The sequence below is a fragment of the Saccoglossus kowalevskii genome, chromosome 1 (genome assembly GCF_978046115.1).
Source record: "Saccoglossus kowalevskii chromosome 1, keSacKowa6.1, whole genome shotgun sequence".
Lineage (NCBI taxonomy): Eukaryota > Metazoa > Hemichordata > Enteropneusta > Harrimaniidae > Saccoglossus > Saccoglossus kowalevskii.
Window position 1 is genome coordinate 32445715 of NC_140641.1, and position 25311 is coordinate 32471025.

A 25311-nucleotide genomic window follows, 5' to 3' on the forward strand; every position below is an offset into this window, starting at 1 on the left:
ACATAACTAATACAAACGGCAAGATACTAAACTATTACTTGCACGTCGTCGACTACAGTATTCGAAAATCAAATATGGCGGGTATCTCGACCTTTGTCGGAGGATAATTATTGATATATCATGATTTATTACATAATATTTTGTTTTGTATCTTCGTTATGTTGATTATTTTAATATGAATATATCTAAACATTATTTTGAAATTTAATTTGAATTTTTATTGCAAATAATGGCGTTTTCTGGTATCAAATGTTCACTTTTGTTCGAGGCCAATTCCGGAAACGTCCGACAGAATAGCGAGAGTTGTCGAGAGGTACAATCCAAAAATGGCGTCGAAGAGGAAGCAAGATGATAAGCATCTGAAGATGTTGCGAGAGATGGTGGCCAGAGAACATAATAAGAAATGTTTCGATTGCCACCAAAGGGGTCCTACATATGTCAACATGACGATAGGTTCATTTGTGTGTACATCGTGCAGCGGAATCCTGTAAGTTCAAGCTATTTTAACAAGGCATGACACGAGTCAGTCTCGTCGTGTTATATTTTGAGGGAGGGTCTTTGGACTGGACATCAAATTTACCGTGTAGCCAATGAAATGTTATATAATCTACTACACCGACCGTAGAGTATACGGGCCCATATACCAATCACCTGGTTGCGATCATTTTACCGTGGCGTGTTCGATACTAATCTGGTTTAGACCGCTACCATTACCGCCTCCCCGTGCCACCATGACCTCATCTTTACAAATTAGTGTTCAGTGTGACTCATTATGCAATCGCTATGTTACGTTATGTTATTATTGGAAGGTACATATCAGTGATTCTTATTTTTGATTGGAATTACAATAGTAATATATATGTTTTGATGCAAGGTAAACACACCATTGATGTGCTATGAGTTACACGATAAACGTTTGAGTGATAATGGTGTTGTATAACAAGTCATGAATGTTGTATAGAATATCTACTAAATATTGATTATTGAGTTCAAGAATTATTTCGTAACAAATTTACAGAATTTTAGGTATATTTTTCAATACTAACTTCAAGGTATAGACTTTGAATGCTTTTAAATTTCATTGGCCACCACTAAATCCAATGTGCAACACCCTGCATGCTATTTCATTTGCAGTGTTGTCTCCTACAGTGTATATCATACAAATGTACATGTACAATAGAAGAATCTGTGACATAGATTTTGTTTAGTTCGTTGAATATTATCTTTAATTCGTCCACTGAGTTGTTAAATTGGAAACGATAAGTTATTTGAAGTCATCCGTATTAATCTTTTTATAAAATATGTAACACATTGTGTATGCAATTAAGGAAATAATTAGATTGCTATACAAGCCGATATTTGTTTTCATTGTAAATAATAATTGGCTGTAAATTTATTGGAAACTCATGTCAGTTATATATTGTGCTTGAATCACTTGTTTCTGTACCTTCAATTGTATGTATGAAATTCTTCTCAAGTAAATTATTTTGTACATCAGGTTTTTAGCTAGCCACCTGTCTCACTGTTATTTTAGACATGATTGTCTTTTCAGATCGAACGAGGAAAATATGTCGTCACTGGAAAAGGTATTTTTGATAACTCAGGGATTTTTTTAAACAAGGGAACAGGGGTGCAGTGCCCTCATGCCATGGCCATGCACACCCTTACCCTGGGGAGCAGATTCTCTGGCAACCATAAAATTCTGATTGACAAGGGATCACATGTGGCCACAGTCTTCAACTGTGACCTGTCTGATAGTAATTTTGGCCCCAAGGAAGCCATATAATGCTCCATTTTAACTTAGAATTATCAAAAACTCCATGAATGTCGTCTGCTTCAGATGCATGCATATGCTGCCCATTGCGATGCCATTTGGCATTACACAGTAGTGTTATGCAAGTCTATGAGAGAAACCATAACTCTTCTGTGTCAATAAAAATCCTAATATCTGAAAATAACAAATTTAATGACTAAAATACCATCACAAAGACTAAAGACTGATACAAGAGCTATGCACCCTTACCTACATCAACAATTTACATATTTACATATGCACAGAATAATTGACAATATCCTAATATACTTGGTAGATACATGTATATTAGGCAAACCTATTCTTTAGTAGATTTAGTATCTATGTTGGCATTTTATTATCGCAAAATAGATGTCACAAAAATACTAGAATGTCAACAAAATGTTACTGGTGTAGATACCTTCTCACTGTTGTCAATTCAGCCAAATACATCCAATTCCATGAACCTTAAATAATCTACAACACATAGAATTTTATTACTCACATAGAGGATGATCCGGAAAAACTTCTGTCGTCTTAACTTGCCTTGGTACTGAAATGTTTTACTACCGATATACAAGATTCTGTATGTGCCATATTTGCTTTGGTAACAAAGATACATAAACCTGGGTGTTTATAAATAAACATTCTAAAGTTAGTGTTAATTATAACACCATTTAATGTTACTACAAATAGGGAATATACCATATAATAGTGATTGTCCATCTGTGATCTAGATATTATTCGGTATCATATTGCCACGCAGCAGGTTATTCTTTTATTGATGAGTGGCCGACCACTGATGATTATTGTATTACGTCAGCTATTGCCACATGCTGCTTTGTAGTCTACAAACCATACATTGTCATGTGAACAAAAAACTGTTTTTTAAACTGGTCATTAATTGAAAAATTTCATATAACATTCAAACCTTACATAGCGAATATAAACAACTTGTTCTCTATAGTTCTTATATGGGGGGATTAATTAATTAATTAAAAATATGACTAATTTCTATTTTTATAGGGAAATTTATCATCACATATTTGAAGTTTGGGATTAAATAAGTGTGTTTGTTTTGACCAAGTTGAAAATTTCTGTCCTCAGTATGTAATCATCTTCCATTATTTTGGTTTTTATGCGCAGATTGGTTTGACTAAACTGGTGGCAAAAGAGGCGATCACTGATCGCATTAGACAGGTACCCTCTGTATACAGGTCACTTTCCATGTGAATTGAATTTGGACTGTCTAAAGTTTGTAACTATGGACAGGTGGTCTTTATAAAAAAAGTTGGTTACTAAGGCTGGTTTGAATTTATAACCTAAAATAGTTCCACATGCTTTGTACTTTTCAACAGCTTTTGCCACCGATTTTTTTTTTGCTCGGACCATATGAAAACCTTCCAAATACCATAGTTGCTTAGTAGCACATATTCTTAAATTAGAAACATGTAATATTTTAATGATTCCATATGCAACAAATGCAAATTTTGTTTTATAAACGCTTATTGTCACTCTTCTAATAGAACAAAATATCTTTACAGTGTTCAGATAGACACACGGACTCAAACTAAAACTCTGCCCCAACGAAACGTTCATCATTCAAAAATTTCAATTTGGATACGGTTCTTTTGTTCTTGGAGCCGAAACTATGACCCAAGAATACACCCAGTTTTATCCTAGGACTGTTATACATGACCTGTGTTTACAAGAAAGATGTCTGGTGGAAATGTAGTTTGAACAATATTAATAGTAGCCATACTTTGTATCATTATAAACCATACTTTGTTACGTTATTTTGTGTGTCTATGCAACACTTTGAATAGGCTTATGGTAAAACCATGGCTCTGCACTTTCATGTGTATTTTTCCCTAATCTGAAAAAAACAACAAAATAATTTGAAAAGTAGTTTGGAAATGAACTAAATAGCCTAAGTTTCCAGTTAAAATAGTATTTTCCACCTTATACATCTTATACTTTTGTGTGTTGAAGGTAAGACTAAAGTGGGCATGTTTATGAAATAAAAAGAACTTTCTTCAGAAGAAATACGTTGTGTATGTATTTAAAAAAGTCAAGAAACAAAAAATTGTTTCACCGATAATATTTCTTCATTTCAACTCCGTAGTTGAACATCCTTGATTAGGACTAGAATAAGCCCGTCTGAACACAAAAATGTATCTGTAAATTATAAAATAAAAGTTTGTTTGCTCCATATTTAGTTTAGGAAGTAAGCATTCACATTATAATGGGAACATTAGGTACTTCCTTGTTTGTTTTATCTATTCAAGAACACAAGATTTCCTACACATAGCTAATTGATTTCAAGGTCTCTATCCAAAATGACAGAAGATTTCCTGACATGAGCGTGTAGTACACATTAGACACTCATTTGCTTTAGTATTTTGGAAATATTTGTCTCAATTCATGGACTTAAAATTAGATCTTCATTGCGTTGCACACTATGATACTATGTACCAGTGATATTTGTGAGTTTGACAGACCAGTGTTTGATAAAATAACGTAGTTGGAGAATAGAAAAATCAATCTAAAAATTACCCATCGTGCATGTCATGATCATTGGATGTGTTTAACTATGTTTTTATTTATTTTTAGGCGTGGTTTAAATCCTCCAAATCGAGTGAAATCCATTTCCATGGCCAGCTACACACCACAAGAAATAGAGTTCCTTGAACAGAAAGGAAATGAGGTAGGTCAATTTCAAAATCATAGGATTGAAGACTTGCCTTTTGAAAATGCCTTGGAGCTTATAATGGTGTTTCTCAACACAGGAATCTGAGCTAAGCTAGAATTGCTCTAATGCTTGAAAGTCCCATATATTATAATACATTTGCTTTGTTTTTCATAGGATTTTGTTGAAAGCTACAAACAAATATTGCAGTTGTTAATAATTGTTAAATGATAATTGTTTTATAGTATTGTCGTCGAGTGTGGTTAGGTTTATATGATGCCCGCTCACAAGCAGAGCCTGAATCAAAAGATGAACACAAAGTACGAGACTTCATGCAACAAAAATATGAAAAGAAGAGATGGTATGTGAGTCCAGCTGAAGCTGAACGGTTGGCCAGTGTCAAACAACAGACACCACCGCTGCAAACAAAAGCTGGAACTGCAACGGGCGTCAAGCCACTAAAAAATTTATTAGGAAAAGATGCACCACCATTAGTAGTACAAAACAGTTTTCAGGTGAGTGTGTAATTGTAAATTAGTTGGTCCGAAATGGGAGACTATTAATTTGGGCTCCGTCTGTCCATCTGTTCATCCCTCCATCTGTCTTTTCTCAGACATGCTTTAACTGGACACATTCAAATTTAACACACAGACTATGTATGTTAACTTACATATACACATCAATTTTCACATCATTTTGGTCCTCAAGATTTCTAAAATTTTGATACTTCAAGCAACAATGGTCGACTGGTGGCCATTTTGTTTTTGTTCATGTCTATGCCAAGAAAGTTTGCACATAACTTCATGTACTATACTCGTAGGTAATACTATAGGTTGTGTTATTTTTTGTGACCGGATCAGATTTTGTCAAATTTACAGTCATTTTGTCTAAAATCAGGAATTATTTCTCGCAGATGAACAGGGCTTTGTATCAGGATTATACTGGGCTGCTGATGCACATCATTTTAACAACTGTTTCTTAGAGATGGCTTGCATGATTTTATTCAGTACAATGATTCTACATACTTGATTTTTGTTACACTTTACGTCTTTTGGTGATTCAACCTAATATATTCAGCCCAATACAGTACATTGCCAGCAACAACTGATCGCATCACAGCACTGTTTAGCCAAATGTACAGTCACACTTCTGGATTACTGCTAATGATGAAATTTGGCATTAAATTATAAAACTGTCACTGTGCATTGTCAATGCTTGTTTAATGATGTTTTACATTTACTTTACTTTACTGTTGAGCTAAGTTTAATTTACCACTCTTAACGTCAAGTGTTACCATGGAAACTCCCTGAAAACAACTTTATCAACTGATGCTATACTTCATGTATTTTTGTACAAGTTTTGTTCATAGCAAAGTTCTGCCCCTCATCCTCTGTATACACCTTTATCATAATGCAATTGACAAATGAAACGCATGCATCAAATAAATGATTATGCTTTCCTACATTTTCAGTTATTTTTACATGCATATCTATAATATAAGAGTTGTGTTTTTTATCAGGCTTCCCCTGTGCAGTTACCTCCACAAACACAACAACCAGTTCAGAAAAAGACACCATCAATGGACCTGTTAGGAGATCTTGGAGGTGATCCTTTCAGTGCAGCACCGCCACAACAACAGCAACAGCAGCCACCGCCTACAGGTATGGAGTCTGCATACTCTTTATTTATTTGATATTACTTGCCTACTTGCTTGGTGTTAACATGATTTGCTCGGATGAACCGCCACCACTTTTTGATAGTAATATGGTTTTGGAAATAATTTTGGTGTTAACTGGCATCTTGGTGTAAGCCTAAAGCTCACCACAACTTGCTGTGGTTAAAGAGAGAAAAATGATGGGTTAATAAAATGGTGTTCCATGGTGCAATCCCAGGGATTGACTGCTCCCTCTTTAATGCATGTTATTCCCACAGGGAGTCAAGGAGGAGGTGGATTTGCAGATTTTGGTTCAGCATTTGGTCAGACATCCAATGCATCATCCTTTGGACAGCAGGCTCCAGCCCCAGCATTTAGTCAGCCAACAACAACACCAGGCTTTAATCAATCAGGTGAGTTTTTATGATATAGCAGTATTGTGGCATCTCATTAGACACAAGGATTGCACTGTTAGACCACCAAGTCCTATTTCAACTAAGTTTCAAACAAATTTTCCCTATTAATCCTGATTACATGTGGCTATTTCTCAACTTTCTTTCATCTGTTTATTCTTTGTTTTGATTTATATAATTTTCTTCATTTAAGTGTCTCCTCAATGTAAGTATTTTGTTCTCACTAAAATATCTTATTTAATCAATCTAAAAATTAAACTATTCTTTAGTGTGTTTTCTGGACACTGTTTAGACATTAACATTCCCCTAATTCCAATTAGCCACCTTAATAGTAATAGTAGTTCTTGTAATGGGTATTATATATTACTTAAAATAACTGAATAGACAAGAGAACCTGCAATGGCCCTTGCATGATGCATGGCAGATTATACCGTTTTGGTAACTAACCAATTTATCAAATTCTGCTTTTTCTTAAATCAGCAGAGCATGTTGCGTCTCAAGAAATATATCCACATAAAATAACAATTGCATGGTGGGGTTGTAATGAGTAAAAGACCCTACCTTACCTCACCTTACTTCAGTTTACATGTTTTTTTAGTTGAAATATCTTTTAAAATTACAAATGTTGTTCAGAAGACATTAAGATTATAACAAATCCCAAAATATACTGTTACAGTAGTCCAGTACACTGGGTTATTCAAAAAAACAGGTTGCTCATGAATTCACTGTAGAATAGATGTATCTCAAATTTTATAGAGCAAAACTAGGAAATGGGAAATAAATTACATTGAAAACAACTTATTATTTCAAGTTAGAGTGTGATACTTCTAGCCACTTAACTAAAGATATTTCAACAGAGGTACATGTTAGAGCTAATAAATAGACAAGGTAGAATGAAGCTTATGTTTCTGTTTCTGTGTAACATTCTGGTGGTGGGGGTGGGTTCTCATTTCTCATGTAATCATGATTTCTCATTCAAGCCACCGCCAACCCTTTTGGTGAAGTAACAGGACCACAAATGGTCTTACTGACAAGCCACACTGTTACCACCTCATCGGCCAATCAACCCATCCCTGCTGTGTCCCCACCACCATCTGGAAGCAGTAAGTTTCACCTTCATTCTGTCCTATGTGTGCTGTTTCACTCCCTCACACATGGGTGTTTTTAGAAACTAATTATTACTGTATGTGTGAATGGCTATTTGTTCAACACTGTCACTACATGCAGACTGACACTGACAGACAAATTTCATTAGTATGTATGTGACTGGTGCATGGAAATTTTCAGGATCTATTATGAACATTGGTTTGGCTTTCAACCATCTGTCCATTGTCATTTTTTTAGCTGCACATGTGTTGCAACCACGATATATCATTTAAAGTATTCATACAAAAATTGATTTCAGTTTTCATTTCATTTTTGGTTCAATAAGGACAAAGATTTTTCTGGTGGTGGGAACATCAAGTATGAGACCCAATCTACTGTGACAACAACTATGTCCAGTAATGTAAGATTAATACATTGCTGTAGTGGTTTACAATTTGCATATGAATACAACCGTAGTGGTATACAATTTGCATATGAATACAACCGTAGTGTTATACAATCTGCATATGAATACAACTGTAGCAGTTAACAATCTGCATACATGAATACAACTAGCGGTTTTAAATTTATAACCTGGGACACATATGCAATAATCAATGAATGATATTTACATCTCAAATGTGAATAATCATAAATTTTAAATGATCAATCATTATTTATTTCAGTGAAATAGAGGGGGGCTGTGAGACAATTAAGAGCATATTTCACATTGCAATTTACACTGTCGCATAAAATTCACAATGTTATAACATAGGGTTCCAACATATGCATTTGATTATAAAAATGTATTCAAAGTGGAACAATTCTTGACTCCCGTGTGCGAAGCACAAAAAGGGAGTCTTTGCAATTAGTGTGTCTGTATGTGTGTGTGTGTGTGTGTGTGTATGTGTGTGTGTACTTGGATTTCTATATGTTGCGAGGACAAAAATACAGATATATAGCAACTTCCAAGGACATACACACCTTCCGAGGACCTTTTTCATAGTCCTCGAAAAAGATAATTTATATTAATAGTTAATTTGATTATTATTACGTTTTGCGTAGCTTAGGTTTAGTATCGGGGGAAGGTATGGTTCAGGTTATATTAATATAATTGTTCCATACCTTACCCCGATACTAAACCTAAGCTTCGCAAACATTTCTATGTTCAGTCACGGGATATTCAACTCTTGTTTAATTAAACATAATTAAAATGCAATTCTCCATTGTATTGCATTGTAATTGAGTTTAATTAAACTCCAATTAAAACGCAACCCTATATAGAAACGCGTTTTAATCAAGTTCATATCGCAACTATATTAAAAGTTAATCCAATGAAGTCCTCGGAACATATACCAATACAAGTATGTGTGTGTGTGTGTGTCCGCCTGTTGCACTGATATCTCAAGAACCATGCGTCAGTTTTTGATGAAACTTTGATTAGGTTTTGGTAAAAATCCATGCATATTAATTACCTAATTTGCATGATAATTAGCTGATTTTTAGCTGTTCCATGACTGTTCCACTGATATCTAAAGAACCACTCATTGGATTTTGATGAAACTTGGCACACAGATGCTGAAAACTAATGCGCAGATTCGATTAGTTTTGGATAAAAATCTGTCCAATATTAATTACCTAATTTGCATAATGATTAATCAATTTTTGGCTTTTCCACTGATATCTCAGGTACTAATCATCACATTTCAATGAAACTTGGTACATAGATGTCATAGGACACTGCACATACCTGATAGTTTTTAGGGTAATATGAGTACATATTAATAAACTAATTTGCATAATTAATTAATTTTCAGCTTTTTATATTTCAAGTAGTAATCGTCACATTTCAATGAAATTTGGTACATAGATGTCATAGGACACTGCGCAGACCTGATAGTTTTTAGGGTAATATCAGTATATATTAATTAGCTAGTTTGCATAATTAATTAATTTTCAGCTTTTGATATTTGAAGTAGTAATCATCACATTTCAATGACACTTGGTACATAGATGTCATAGGACACTGCACAGACCTGATAGTTTTTAGAGTAATAAGAGTACATATTAAGGTAGAGATGCACTTTATTTGTGAATTTCAATCAAAAATAGTTTTTTTCGTTTTTTATATAGATTTTTATCTAAAGAACATTCTGTGAAAATTTGACCAATGAATTCTTATTGGAACACCGTTAAAATTGCTGTTTATTTTCTGGTTAAAAATAAAAAAACACTCACACGTGGCAATGTTTATGTCCAATTGCCTAATTTGCATGAGTAACCAAATAACAAGACCTTGATTGACAATATGCAAATCGAGATTGTACGGGTCATAGTTCATTCAATTCACGCGCATGTGCAATTATTCTCAAATCAGTTCTCGCTCGCTAGCAAACCAAACATTATATTTCCTCAGCGGTTTTTCTTAAATTTTATCATTACATTATGCGTGGTGTGAAAAGAAAGAGAGGTAGAAAGAAGATTCAGATGATTTCTATGTCGGAAGATGCAAAAGCTACACTGAAGGCATCAGCCCACCGAACGAAAAACAAATCGATGTGAGCGTCCAAACATGACTTTCCCTGAAGGCATGAATCCGAGTTTCTGATTGACTGAGAGATTTTATTTTTAAATAATTGTTCTCAAAAAATAAACTGAGCATGTGAAGAATAATTTAACATTGTTTACAGTGATAACTGCTCATAGTCGAAACGAAGCTTACCCATTTACGCTTGTCACGATAAACATCATACTCTTGAATAGGCGTCAATGACTACGGTAAAACTTAGACTCTATTTTAGGCATTAGGAATGATTGAAATGACGCCAAAATACACCTTAAAAGTCCCATTTTATTTTTTTTCTAAATCCCATCCCGAATTTACGGCAGAATCTGGTCCCTCAAATAAGGGACACGTGAGCTTTGATTCTAACCGGATATATTGCACTGGGTCGGGGAGATACAAACTTTTGTGTATCTTTTGTCCAATGGGTACCTGTACTTCGATCATTCGCAAGTTTTGCTCGGTGGTGCGAGACAGCTTTGTTTGCAACCGGACGAACTCCGTTTAATTCAATAAAGCAAACAACTGACAATGCTAAAATAAATTGCAAAGGTACGCTAAAATTAATTGAAAACAACCAAATAATTTCAATGAAAAATAAATCACAGAGAGAGGTAACTTGATACATTACGGTAACAACTCTTTTGACGCGCTGACCGCTTCTCCGCGTCTGATGTTTTGCTTTCCTTGTCATAATACTTACTGATTGATGATTTTGTTTTGATTTTTGAGTTTTTTAGCCTGCAACATCCCTGAATAAGGCGTTGCCAAAATCGGAAAAATAAAAAAATGCCTCCTTAAAAAACGAACATAATTCAAATATTTCTTTTAACAAATATGTTGCAGTGGGAAAAATGGGATTGGAAACAATGAACAAAACTTCTGTGCCTCGCGTTTCGATTCTAGGATTACGTAATTATTCATTATTGTGCGTTCGCTTCCTGGAGTTGGTTCTCAATACTACATACAAATCATCAAGGATAAATAATTTAATATCCCACTTTGTACTCTTCACGGTAAACCATAGGCTCTGAAATACTCGTAGATTTTTTATTGAAAATACATCGAAGAGAAGCCATGATGTTTTGATCGTGATAAAAGGTCACCTTCCTAGGACCGCCCCCTGTTTAATAATTCATGAGATGACGTCATATTTACTGGGCATTGCCACCTGTTTTTACCGACCCCATCAAAACACTGGTATGAATGACGTGTTTCTGATTTATATATTCAAGAGCAGTTGTTCTGGTCCAACGATTTTACATAAAATGTCTATGTCTATACGTCAACTTTCAATTTCAATAGTCTAGAAAGTATGACAAAGTATGACAAAGCAGTAAATCCCGGTTTAACGCGCAAATATGCAAATTAGCCTTTTTCTCGTCTTCTATTTTTGGTGAATTCTTGGGTTTTAAATTAAAATAGCTGATAGACGTTTTGGCCATTTGCCTCGAAATTTTCACACATTATTGACAAGGTGTTCCCCCTTCAAAATGCGTCCGGACAGTTTATTACGGCGAGTGGAACAAAAATAACAAGTCCGCAATTAACATGGATATATAGATTATGCAAAAATAGAAAAGAGTGAACTTTGAGGTCATGCTGTGCGACTTTGAAAGTCGTTAGAGAGATGAGTGGACGCATTTGAATTAGTAGTATACTAAGGTATCCAGGGATGTAATTTTACCCACAAATGGACTTGAAGTTTTTAAGCTAATTTTTTTTAAACCACTTTTGTCCAAAAAAGCATATTTTTGACCCAAAATCAAAAACGCATTCTGGATATTTAAAATAAAGACAAGTTTTACAAAGTTTGTATAATAAGCTTTCAGAAAATATATAACATGTTGGATATATAATACCATCTTCATTGTATAATTACTCAATTAAAAAGCAAGCCAAATAAACTGCATCTCTACCTTAATTACCTAATTAGCATAATTAATTAATTTTCAGCTTTTGATATTTCGAGTAGTAATCATCACATTTCAATGAAATTTGGTACATAGATGTCATAGGACACTGCACAGACCTGATAGTTTTTAGGGTAATATCAGTATATATTAATTAGCTAATTTGCATAATTAATTAATTTTCAGCTTTTGATATATCAAGTAGTAATCATTACATTTCAATGAGACTTGCTACATAGATCTTCTAGGATTATGCAGAGACCTGATTAGTTTTAATTGGATATTAATTACCTAATTTGCATAATGTTCCACTGATATATAAAGAACCACAAATTGAATTTTAATGAAACTTTTAAAGAGAACTATGCAGAAACCAAATTAGTTTTTGGTAAATATTTATGCTTATTGATCACCTAATTAATATAATTAATTAACACTGATATCTCAATTACTGATCATCACATTTGAATAAAATTTGGTGCATAAATGCTCTAGGACAATAGACAGGCCTGATTAATTTTGGGTTAAAATTTGTTCATATTCTCTAATTAGCATAATAATTCATAATTTTTTTGTTCTGTTTCTGTTCATATTAATTACCTGATTTACATAATTAGTTTTCAGCTTTTCCATCAATATCTCATGTACAAGTAATTTTGAATTAATTTTTAATGTGTCTTCAATACTCTCAGCACACGGGAGTTCTTTCTAAGCTTTCTTTGATTATTATTGTGTTATGATGTAAGTACCTGGATTTTCAATAAACAGGGCCTCAGAACATGCATGTTATTAGGTTTTGATTCAGATATGTTGGGTATCATGTTAGAACTAAAGTTAGTTCCAAATTATGTTTCACAACCAGCTGTTGCTGACCCATTTGGTGGGAGAACAGTCCCAACATCAGTGGCCCAACCCACAGTACCAGCTGTGGCCCCACCACCAGCTCCAGCTAGTAGTAAGTGATTATGTATTCATGTACGTTCAAGTGATTTTTGTGGTGGCGGCATTTGCATGTGTATTGCTCTTTTTTTTTTTTAAATATGTTTACCTTTAAGCTATTTTTTTTTGAAATTCTATAGTATTTCTATACCATAGTGCATGGATAAACAGTTACTGTACAGTTCATAAATTCATTGTCAATATTGAGGTTACCTTCATCCAACAAAAATAATTATGGTTCAATGCATGCATGGTTTGACACTGAACAATATTAATGAGCATCAATAATACAGACCAGAAGCATGATGGGTATAAATAATACAGACCTGATGCATGATGGGTATAAACAATACACCCAGATGCATGATTGGTATAAATAATACACAGATGCATGATGGGTATAAATAATACACAGATGCATGATGGGTATAAATAATACACACCAGATGCATAATGGCTATAAATAATACACATCAGATGCATGATGGATATATATACATTTTAATGCAGACCAGATGCATGTTTTTCATAATATAATACCATATATAATACCATATAAACCTGCCGCTATATTGAGAATCATGGATCATCCGATCCAAAGCAAAATCTTTGCCCACACATGGTCTACTGTCATGTGTATGGGGGGTGGGGGATGTGAGATAGATAAAAAAAAAATAATGGATTTGTTGACTTATAGCATGTAGTTGTAATTTTTTTTTTCTTCTATTGTGCAAAGTATAGCAAAGGAGCTAATGGTGTGGTGCTGTGTGTCTCTCAAATAATTTTTCACCTTTATATCTCAAAAAACTTTCACTAATCAAGATGACACTGGATGATGATCTATCTTTTCCATGCATATTTTATTCATCTAGTCAGCAAATCAGTGTTCTCCCTAGAAAAATAGCATGCTGTGAAATACTTTAGTTTACCTGGAATTCATTTTCGCTGAAAAGACTTTTTGGCTGTTAAACACCTGTATTGTATTGATTGTTATGCTGTATTGCTTCTATTGTTTATCCAAAATTAAACAGTTGGGAATCCTTACTCTATATAATTTGTTACCATGGCAATTAGTTTAATTGCAATTCTGTGAAGCATTCTTGTTTTTCCTCTGGAACCATTCATCAAATCCTGATTTATCTCAATGATAAGATGAGACTATTAGCTCAATTATGTAATCAGCATTGGTATTTAGTAGACAAAAGTGGGCATGGATATTTAACTACGGGGGGTACTTCAAGAGACAGAGGCTATGTAATGCAATTACTTGATTTTATTTTTTAAAAAGGCCTGAAATGTTTGCTTCATTTGACTGTCTGAATTTTCATCGCTAACTCTGTTGCAAATATACCGCGGTGAGCATATGTGCCAACATTTTGCATATGAATAGAATGGAATTCCAGATTAACCAATTATTGGACTGAATTGAAATAGGTCACTCTTCTTGTTCAATATGCCCCCACAAACGTCTAGGCAAGGCATTCTGTCGTAGTCTTGTATCATCTGACATACCACCAGTAAGAACACCACAATACTTAATGTGTAATCTACCATCATACTCACAACACCAACTTCATTGCCTACATCTGCAATTTACATGAAATTGTTTCTTTTCACACTTAATCAACCAGTTTCTTTTGGATGCCTGTATTTTTATACAGAAGATTGTGCGTTAGTATACAATTTAATGTATCCACACATATTGAAAGTACAAATATCAGGTGGTAAAATAGTTGTCTTGATGTTACCAGTAAAGAGATCTGTGATGTAGCAATATCCGGTACATGCGATTGAAGCTACAAGTTTGCATGGAGCTGTATATTGGCAAATTGTTCGCAAACAAAACTGAACTGGCGATTGCAAGTTTGCATGCAGCACTGAACTTCATTTGTACCTTGGAGGGGCCTCTATTAGATTTGAATATTTCATGATATTTTAAATCCTGTAACTTTAGCAAATATTTGTTGTCATATTTGTTAAAAAATACTATTTGACTTATTCAAAACTGCTAGTTTGATTGATTAACTTGGCTGGACTTCTATTTGATTAATTCATTTTGTGATATTAGGGGTACACTCTTATACTCAATCACAGATGTATCCTATAACCAGAGTTGATGTATCCAAGACTACTATTTAACTTATCCATATCAGTGGTAAGATCTGAACACGAGTTGAGACACTTAAACAAGCATGTAAACAAAGCAGTTGTTTTGACTTGATCATGACTGCTCTGCTTAAACAGAGAAGCTATTTTGACCATCATGTTGCTGATTTTTCATCAACTGACGTACGAGGATGTACTTTTGATTATTATTGGTACATACATCTTAAATAACTGTTTTATTAGTCTATAAATATACACTCGGTCATTTGATGATGCTTGATTGATCTTTTTTTCTCCCCCAGGTCTTCTTCAACCAAACCAACCTGGCCAACCGCATCCTAGTTCTTCTATCTCTAATCAAAATGACTTTGGTAACTTTAGTTCAGCACCCATCTTTACAACAACTCCTGCTCAATTGGCCCAAGAGAAAAGTGCGGCTGATCGGTATGCAGCTCTCTCACAGTTGGATACGTTATTTCACGACACAGGCAGTAATATAGATTGGAAAGGAGGTGTGTCAGTGTTTAGTGCCCCCCAATCCTCGGTAACACAGTCCAGTAGTTTAACTGCCTTGAGTTCATCACCATCATCGTCAACAGGCTTTGGTATGTCAACTAGTAGTACATTTGGAGGTAGGTACTTAATTCTTTTCAGATTGTAGTAAGAATATTGTTTTTGCAACTCCTAGTAAAAATATTTTTAAATAATAATACAAACAGAATTGCCCACTATAGTAGTCTATATGAGATCATTATATTTATGGGGAAAACTAATGTAATATTTATTGAATCCATTTACATATTTGAATGTATTTTGCATAATAACAAGGCCTCATTAGAAGATTTTATACCCTTCCAAACATGTAATCAATGACATGTTTGTAAATGAGACACAAATGAAAATTTGCCATTTTATGACAGTAAAACATGTCAATTTATGTCACATGTAGAATTAACGTAATCCATTACATTGTTTATTTTTGTAATATAGGATCAACAAATCCTTTCAGCCAAGGAGGTAGCACAGCAACAGGGTATGGTGGACAAGCTGCATATGGACAATATGTTACAGCTGGATTTGGACAGCAACAGCAGGCCCCGGCAGGTTTTGGACAGCAACAGCAGGCCCCTGCAGGTTTTGGACAGCAACAGCAGGCCCCGGCAGGTTTTGGACAGCAACAGCAGGCCCCGGCAGGTTTTGGACAAACTAGTACTGCCGGCTTTGGCCAACAAAGCACAACTGGCTTTGGACTAAGTATTGCTGCTAATCCATTTATGACGCAGGCCCCTTCTAGTGTATATAGCCAAGCACAAGCAAATGGATCATTTGGAGCATCTGCCAACATGGCATATGCATCTCAACAAACAGGGGGATTTGGACAGATGGGCGGTGTCCCTGGCGGCATGGCTGCACAGCCTGCTGGTTTTGGTACAATGGGAGGTTTTACCCCGCAGCAAGATCTCAGCTTTGGCGGTGCCGCTATGACGGCAATGGCTGGGAACCAGTTCAAGATGGCTCAACAACAGCAGCAGCAGCAGCAACAACAGCCACAACAATTTGGTGGATGGAATCAGCAACAAATGCAACAACAACAGCAACAAATGAATATGGCAGCTAATCCATTCATGGTGCGTTACGTTCTATTCAAAATATATGCATATTTTGTAGCATATCTGATTTTACTGTACTGTCTTATAGCCTGTAACTGTATGCTCGGTAGTATTCTCTTTATCATGTGTGTGATACTGCACATAGCACCATCAATAATTTATCCAATATATCATCGCAGTTCTGTGAAATCATGCAAAATATATCTATTCTGTGATAACCTTCAACATAATAGCAGATTATCACAAAACATGCCTGTTGTGTCGTTTCAGAACATCGTCTTGGCACAGAACTGTGTAATATGACACCTTACTAGCTGATTGTGGCTAAAATATAATGACGTGTTTATAAGCGGAACTCTTTTTACAACAGTTATTTTTTAATCAAATGTTTCAGTGAAATATTAATATTATACATAATTAAATCTTCAGAACAACAAAAACTAATAAAATTTGAAATTTCCTATGTAAAAAAAAAAACAATTCAAGTTTTGGTCAAACACCTGCCACTCCTTGTGAGATATGTGTCAGATTGGTGTCGAGGAGTACACCAACCTGGAGTGTCAGTGACAAAAAGCCATTTATTAAATCTTGATTAAATGTTAGTCGTTTTACACATTATTTCTTGAATTATATTGATTTGATTATTTCTGATAGTTTCGTATGTCAGCTAAAATGTGTATGTGATATACATGTAAAGCTGCATATATATATATTAGATGTCACTTTCAATTCTCCCAACATCTTCGTGCACAGAAATTTGTTCCACCAATGTCTCATGGTGAATTTCTGAAATAAACACAGTTTTTAATTGACCCCAAAACTAGTAATTATGTTGCCAACGCATTCCTGAAACTTAAAATATAGTGATTGTTTCAAAAAATGACTATTTCTGGATTGCAAGAAAGTAAGCTAACAATATTAGATTCATTAAACCCATGTTGGAAGAAATAATTACTATCGATAATCTCATATTATAAATTTGATATTGTACAGTCACAAATTTGATATCCTCAATGTATACATACCAATGTGTACGGAGCTCAAATCGGTGGACATTCACCTGTAACAATGATGTTTTTTTTTTTTTTTGCAGAGTGCTGGTCAATTCCCGAATGCTGCTCGACCTGCAAACACAAGCAATCCCTTCCTGTGACATTAGTGATGTGTCACATTTATGTTACTAGACTTTCTAAGACAAAACAGGACTATGTCTTTCACCTGAGCCATACTGCAAATGCCTCTTAATGACAGTGATGTTGTGTATATTGCTTCTATCTGTCTGTGCAGTAAGTTACATGTATATGAATGCAGCTGTCAAATAGCATGTCGATTTTATTTGCTGCCAGTCTACAAAAAAATAATCCCTGAATAATTTGAAAAAAAAATATTAGTATAAAGCTGACTTTGAATGGATATGTCCCTAGCAGAAACTTGGTTCAATTAATCTCTGTGGCAAGGGGATTGTACTTAATTATTAAAGTCGCTTTCTAGGTTTCCCTTTTCTTGCTAAATTGTTCACATGAATCATCAAATCAACCTTAGCAATTTTTAAAAACAATGATAACTTACATTTTCTGAAGAAAAAAAGAACAAAAATTGTCTTCATAACTAATGGGTGAATAGGGTTGCCACACAGAAAAGGGGGATAGACTTTTATTATTATATACAATTATTTATTATTTAATGCCAGCATGCATACTTTGTTTTATCACATTTCAAATATTCTACCCCTTGTTTGTTTCTATCTTCCAATGATCTGGTGTCCATAGAAATGATCAAAATGGGATTCAGTGTGTCATTTTGAGTCATGTATATCAGATGTACTGATTTACAATATTTATTCCATTTGAGCCATCACAAAATATGATAAAATATTCTGAAAGCCACAGTACATGCAACCTCCATGTTTTTTCATGCATTCAAGTATTGATTAACCCTTTGATCGCCTAAGCAACAGTTGGCACCATGCACAAAATACCTAGTACCATTTATAGTCTGCACTTTTCCATATGAAATGTTGCGAAAATTACCAAATTTTTTATCAAAACCTAAAAACAATGTCACATTTTTAACTGTTTAATCCAAAATTAAAATTTAATTCAGTGACAATTACTAAAAATTTAAACAAATTTACATAAATTTAAGCAGGAAAAAAATGTGGCGGTGAAAGGGTTAATGTTTTACTAATAGCTTTCCAACAAACTTTTTTAGAAATTTGTAAAAGTTACAGCTGATGCTAAATTGTGACTGTAACATTTACTTGTACATGTAAGACGTTCCCATAATTGATTAGACATTTTCAAAGGACGATTCTGATTTTGGTTTCTATCTGTAAATACCTTGTACGTACCTATATCTTTTGAGGAAATTAAGATCTTGAATTTGGGTGATGTCGTCTTGACTATTCTTGTATTTTGTGTAGATGTTTTTTTTTATGAACAACATACATTTAGCATATTGTAATCTCTTTTCATAATGATTGAAGTCAGTCACGAAAACCCAGTGTTTCGCAATACATGCATCTGTATTTAGTAATTTAATTTGGCATGAAACTCATTGTACCTTGTAAATAGTTATTCTTATAAAGTATTTTAGGTGACCAGATTTTGTTGTTTCTTTCTCATGACCATTTTCAGTTTTGTGGTGCACATGAGTTTTTGTTTAGCTAATCACTGCAGTTTGTAGGTTCATGTGGCGTGTGTTCACCAAATCCTGCATACCCATATTTGCATGATTCCAAATTTGTCCTGGTGTGTGATACACGGGTAGTTGGAATCAAACATGTCATGCCGAGTCTTGATGACGTAGTACATACATATTTGAAATTGAACATTGATTTGCCAAGTCATGTTGATGTAATGGTGTGATAAATGGATATTTGGACTATTTCACTGATTGTAACACAACCAGCTATGAACAAGAATCAACAAAATGGTGGATTTGATGATGTACTCAGACCAACATACATGTATCTTGTAACTCTAAAATTCACAATTCAGTTCTGTAACAAACGTATGTATCTGTACAGAATCTGTTTTGTGGATGTCTTACTTTGTTTCCTGGGAAGGATGTAATAAACATAACCTTGCTGTCACACTATACTAAGTAATTATCAATACTGGCAATGCATCGACACAGGATCAACAACACTGACTATCAGAGAAATTATTGTGTTTCCAAGAGTACATCTAAATGTGAGCAGATGTGTTCAGGCAGTCAGTCTTGCTAAAAATATTATTAATAAGATAACAATCTTACACCTTGAAAACTTAATCCTCGCTATATACGGTACTGCTTTGACAGATCCAAACTTACATATTATACAGTTCACTTTTTTTTGAAAATAAAAAACAAATTTTTATACAAATCTTCAGACTCTAAGGGCGATGGTTGTCGTGCCACGCCACTCATGGGGGAGAGATGTGACTCGTATGAACAAAGATTGCGACTTCGTTGTGCAGACCAAGGAGCACAAACTGAGACGTTACCAAGATTTAACTATGGAATTTTGTTGGTGATTGGAACGTACAGTAATGAGTGCACGTCATGCCAAGGTTGTGCCAACCTGTACTCGTGATTGCCGTTAGCAGAGCGCATTGGATTGTAGGAAAATCAATGTTTATCAACACAAATGTCGCACATGTGTGCGGCACAGCGCGACGACTAGCGTCCTTTAAGGGGATTTGTACGAACACAATGAACTTCTTTTGGATCTGCAGTCCATGATAGAAACAGTAGTTCAGTTTTAAAATTTGCGAGGACATCCTCTACATGTTACCACATTGCTGATTGACACTGTTTTGTGATTGGTTATCCTTTGTACTACATAGGTCTACATAGAAATTTAGCTATAAATACATGTGGTCAACAGGGCAATTGAATTGTCGGCATATTGGGCCAAATAAGAATTTTGGGGTACACTGCATATTGTTTTGACCATGATATACATGCAGAGGTAAGGTATCAGTTATTTCTTCAATTCTTCATTGTTTGGTATTTATTTCCTCATAAATCAGAAAGAGGCTGTGTCTACAAGATGAGAGCATTGCAATCATTGGTTTGTCAAAACTTGACAGTTTTTGAATCCTTTGTAATGGGTCCAGAATAGGCATTTCCAGTAATTTTATTCAAAACTTTTTGTGATTGTGTAATTTCTTGATAAAACACTGATAGAGTGATTTTATACTCCAACAGATATTCTGAACCCAAGTTTGAAAATATGAATAGTGTATTAAAAACACATTTGTTGGTATTCAGTATTTGTGTGTTCAAACTTGTATTTAAGTAGTGTTTATACTTGTTTAGCTATCAGTAAAAGTATGACTATGAGGACACTAACATTAGTTACATTCGATGGCTGTTTGGGGTCCAGGTTCACCTAAACATCCTATGTCCGCAAGGTGTTTATTAAAACAGAGACCCCTAACAGCTCCATCCCAGGCTGTGTGTCGGCACACTCAGTGTACATGTATATGTGTTACGTAATTCCTTTTGTATAGAAGGGCTAATGACCTGTAGAAATTGCACCCAATTTATGTACATATAACATGTTTCTTTCAATCACATTTAGTACAGTTGACCATGCATTCACACAGCTTGTCAATCTGAAAATTGTTGGTTTGAATCCAGGGTTTTGCTTACTAAATGTAACATTGTTAATGAAGGGAATAGTTTAGTGGAATATCCAAACAATAGTGACGAGCCAAAAACTAGTATTGCAAACAATGTACAAATAACATAGCCAAATGATATCCTTATCATAAAAGCCTCTAACAACACAATGTAAATTACAAGTTATACAACAATCAGTCAAGCAGTTGTCAAAAAATCCGCAAGACAATTCCACTACTTTTATTTCACCAGAAATGAAATGTCCACGAATCTCAAGGCATGTCAATGAGAAAAATAAATATACAGGAACTAGAAAGGTAGTTCTTGTTGAACTAATCTAGTTCCTGACCCTTGAACCATACTTATAATTATAGAAAGCATTGTGAACAGTGAGACATACACTGTTTAATTATGTACAGAAACAAATACTATACTATAAATTACTGAAATCATATGTTGTGGCAAACAGGAAGTGATGTTGGGTGTTTATGGATCTTGTGGTTAGCATGAAGTGATGTTGGGTGTTTATGGACCTTGTGGTTAGCATGAAGTGATGTTGGGTGTTAATGGATCTTGTGGTTAGCATGAAGTGATGTTGGGTGTTTATGGACCTTGTGGTAAGCATGAAGTGATGTTGGGTGTTTATGGACCTTGTGGTTAGCATGAAGTGATGTTGGGTGTTTATGGACCTTGTGGTAAACATGAAGTGATGTTGGGTGTTTATGGACCTTGTGGTAAACATGAAGTGATGTTGGGTGTTGATGGACCTTGTGGTAAACATGAAGTGATGTTGGGTGTTTATGGACCTTGTGGTAAGCATGAAGTGATGTTGGGTGTTTATGGACCTTGTGGTAAACATGAAGTGATGTTGGGTGTTTATGGACCTTGTGGTTAGCATGAAGTGATGTTGGGTGTTTATGGACCTTGTGGTTAGCATGAAGTGATGTTGGGTGTTTATGGACCTTGTGGTTAGCATGAAGTGATGTTGGGTGTTTATGGACCTTGTGGTTAGCATGAAGTGATGTTGGGTGTTTATGGACCTTGTGGTAAGCATGAAGTGATGTTGGGTGTTAATGGATCTTGTGGTTAGCATGAAGTGATGTTGGGTGTTTATGGACCTTGTGGTAAGCATGAAGTGATGTTGGGTGTTTATGGACCTTGTGGTTAGCATGAAGTGATGTTGGGTGTTTATGGACCTTGTGGTAAACATGAAGTGATGTTGGGTGTTTATGGACCTTGTGGTAAACATGAAGTGATGTTGGGTGTTGATGGACCTTGTGGTAAACATGAAGTGATGTTGGGTGTTTATGGACCTTGTGGTAAGCATGAAGTGATGTTGGGTGTTTATGGACCTTGTGGTTAGCATGAAGTGATGTTGGGTGTTTATGGACCTTGTGGTTAGCATGAAGTGATGTTGGGTGTTTATGGACCTTGTGGTTAGCATGAAGTGATGTTGGGTGTTTATGGACCTTGTGGTTAGCATGAAGTGATGTTGGGTGTTTATGGACCTTGTGGTTAGCATGAAGTGATGTTGGGTGTTTATGGACCTTGTGGTAAGCATGAAGTGATGTTGGGTGTTAATGGATCTTGTGGTTAGCATGAAGTGATGTTGGGTGTTTATGGACCTTGTGCTAAGCATGAAGTGATGTTGGGTGTTTATGGACCTTGTGGTTAGCATGAAGTGATGTTGGGTGTTTATGGACCTTGTGGTTAGCATGAAGTGATGTTGGGTGTTTATGGACCTTGTGGTTAGCATGAAGTGATGTTGGGTGTTTATGGACCTTGTGGTTAGCATGAAGTGATGTTGGGTGTTTATGGACCTTGTGGTTAGCATGAAGTGATGTTGGGTGTTTATGGACCTTGTAAGCATGAAGTGATGTTGGGTGTTAATGGATCTTGTGGTTAGCATGAAGTGATGTTGGGTGTTTATGGACCTTGTGCTAAGCATGAAGTGATGTTGGGTGTTTATGGACCTTGTGTTAAGCATGAAGTGATGTTGGGTGTTTATGGACCTTGTAAGCATGAAGTGATGTTGGGTGTTTATGGACCTTGTGGTTAGCATGAAGTGATGTTGGGTGTTTATGGACCTTGTGGTAAACATGAAGTGATGTTGGGTGTTTATGGACCTTGTGGTAAACATGAAGTGATGTTGGGTGTTGATGGACCTTGTGGTAAACATGAAGTGATGTTGGGTGTTTATGGACCTTGTGGTTAGCATGAAGTGATGTTGGGTGTTTATGGACCTTGTGGTTAGCATGAAGTGATGTTGGGTGTTTATGGACCTTGTGGTTAGCATGAAGTGATGTTGGGTGTTTATGGACCTTGTGGTTAGCATGAAGTGATGTTGGGTGTTTATGGACCTTGTGGTAAGCATGAAGTGATGTTGGGTGTTAATGGATCTTGTGGTTAGCATGAAGTGATGTTGGGTGTTTATGGACCTTGTGCTAAGCATGAAGTGATGTTGGGTGTTTATGGACCTTGTGTTAAGCATGAAGTGATGTTGGGTGTTTATGGACCTTGTAAGCATGAAGTGATGTTGGGTGTTTATGGACCTTGTGGTAAGCATCAATGATGTTGGGTGTTTATGGACCTTGTGGTAAGCATGAAGTGATGTTGGGTGTTTATGGACCTTGTGGTAAGCATGAAGTGATGTTGGGTGTTTATGGACCTTGTGCTAAGCATGAAGTGATGTTGGGTGTTTATGGACCTTGTGTTAAGCATGAAGTGATGTTGGGTGTTTATGGACCTTGTGGTAAGCATGAAGTGATGTTGGGTGTTTATGGACCTTGTGGTAAGCATGAATGATGTTGGGTGTTTATGGACCTTGTGGTAAGCATGAAGTGATGTTGGGTGTTTATGGACCTTGTGGTAAGCATGTAGTGATGTTGGGTGTTTATGGACCTTGTGGTAAGCATGAAGTGATGTTGGGTGTTTATAGACCTTGTGGTAAGCATGTAGTGATGTTGGGTGTTTATGGACCTTGTGTTAAGCATGAAGTGATGTTGGGTGTTTATGGACCTTGTGGTTAGCATGAAGTGATGTTGGGTGTTTATGGACCTTGTGGTTAGCATGAAGTGATTTTGGGTGTTTATGGACCTTGTGGTTAGCATGAAGTGATGTTGGGTGTTTATGGACCTTGTGGTTAGCATGAAGTGATGTTGGGTGTTTATGGACCTTGTGCTAAGCATGAAGTGATGTTGGGTGTTTATGGACCTTGTGGTTAGCATGAAGTGATGAAGTGATGTTGGGTGTTTATGGACCATGTGGTTAGCATGAAGTGATGAAGTGATGTTGGGTGTTTATGGACCGTGTGGTAAGCATGAAGTGATGTTGAGTGTTCATGGTCTTTGCACCTTGTTCATTTTATAGTAAATATGTCTTTTGTTCGAAACTCCTGTATCAAATAATAGTGAATTTGTAATACATTGCCCAAACTTGAGTAACAAAATAAAGACATCCGTATTAGGGAGTCTTACAACAATTGTTATATCTGGTGAACGTGAGGCAATGTGAAGGCAGTGCAAGATTATTCGACTATCAGCTTCTTCTTGTGTTGAGTGCAACTCTTCTACCTCTGCTACTTCAGTAGTCAGTCCATCTGTACTGGACAAAGATGTGCACATCTTCTCACACACAAACCAATTTGATCATGTATGATTTTGATACACCTCTGCGGGTTCTCGCATCTTTTAGGAACATAGGAAAATGTGTGTAGGTTACAAAATCCACACGTTGTACCTTTGGAAGCTGTGAGAACAATCTTTCGATAAGTCTCCAAACGTGCTTGGTAGACCTGTTTGGGATTGCATTTCCATCAATGACATAATCTGTAATACTTTGACTTGACCGTTCTGCTAAGGCTACATTCTCCTCAGGGTAGGGCATCAGTTTTGACTTGTCTGTCTTTGCAGGTGACCCATCAGATGTGGCAAGAG

General features: G+C 35.5%; 1 protein-coding gene across 4 annotated transcripts; it reads left to right on the forward strand.

Annotated features, from left to right (window-relative positions):
• Positions 1–285: 285 nt before the first annotated feature.
• Positions 286–19369, forward strand: LOC100371923 (uncharacterized). 4 transcript variants are annotated; one of them, XM_085500899.1, is made up of 10 exons: positions 286–487; positions 4406–4499; positions 4727–4996; positions 6001–6142; positions 6414–6548; positions 7529–7651; positions 12973–13065; positions 15458–15787; positions 16146–16783; positions 17859–19369. In XM_085500899.1, exons 1-10 carry the CDS (start codon positions 327–329, stop codon positions 17916–17918), a joined length of 2046 nt encoding a protein of 681 aa, XP_085357025.1. In that variant the 5' UTR covers positions 286–326; the 3' UTR covers positions 17919–19369. The 4 variants fall into 4 exon arrangements, with proteins under 4 accessions (XP_085357025.1, XP_006817970.1, XP_085357026.1 ...); XM_006817907.3 differs by lacking the exon at positions 12973–13065; XM_085500900.1 differs by lacking the exon at positions 7529–7651.
• The last annotated feature ends 5942 nt before the right edge of the window (positions 19370–25311 follow it).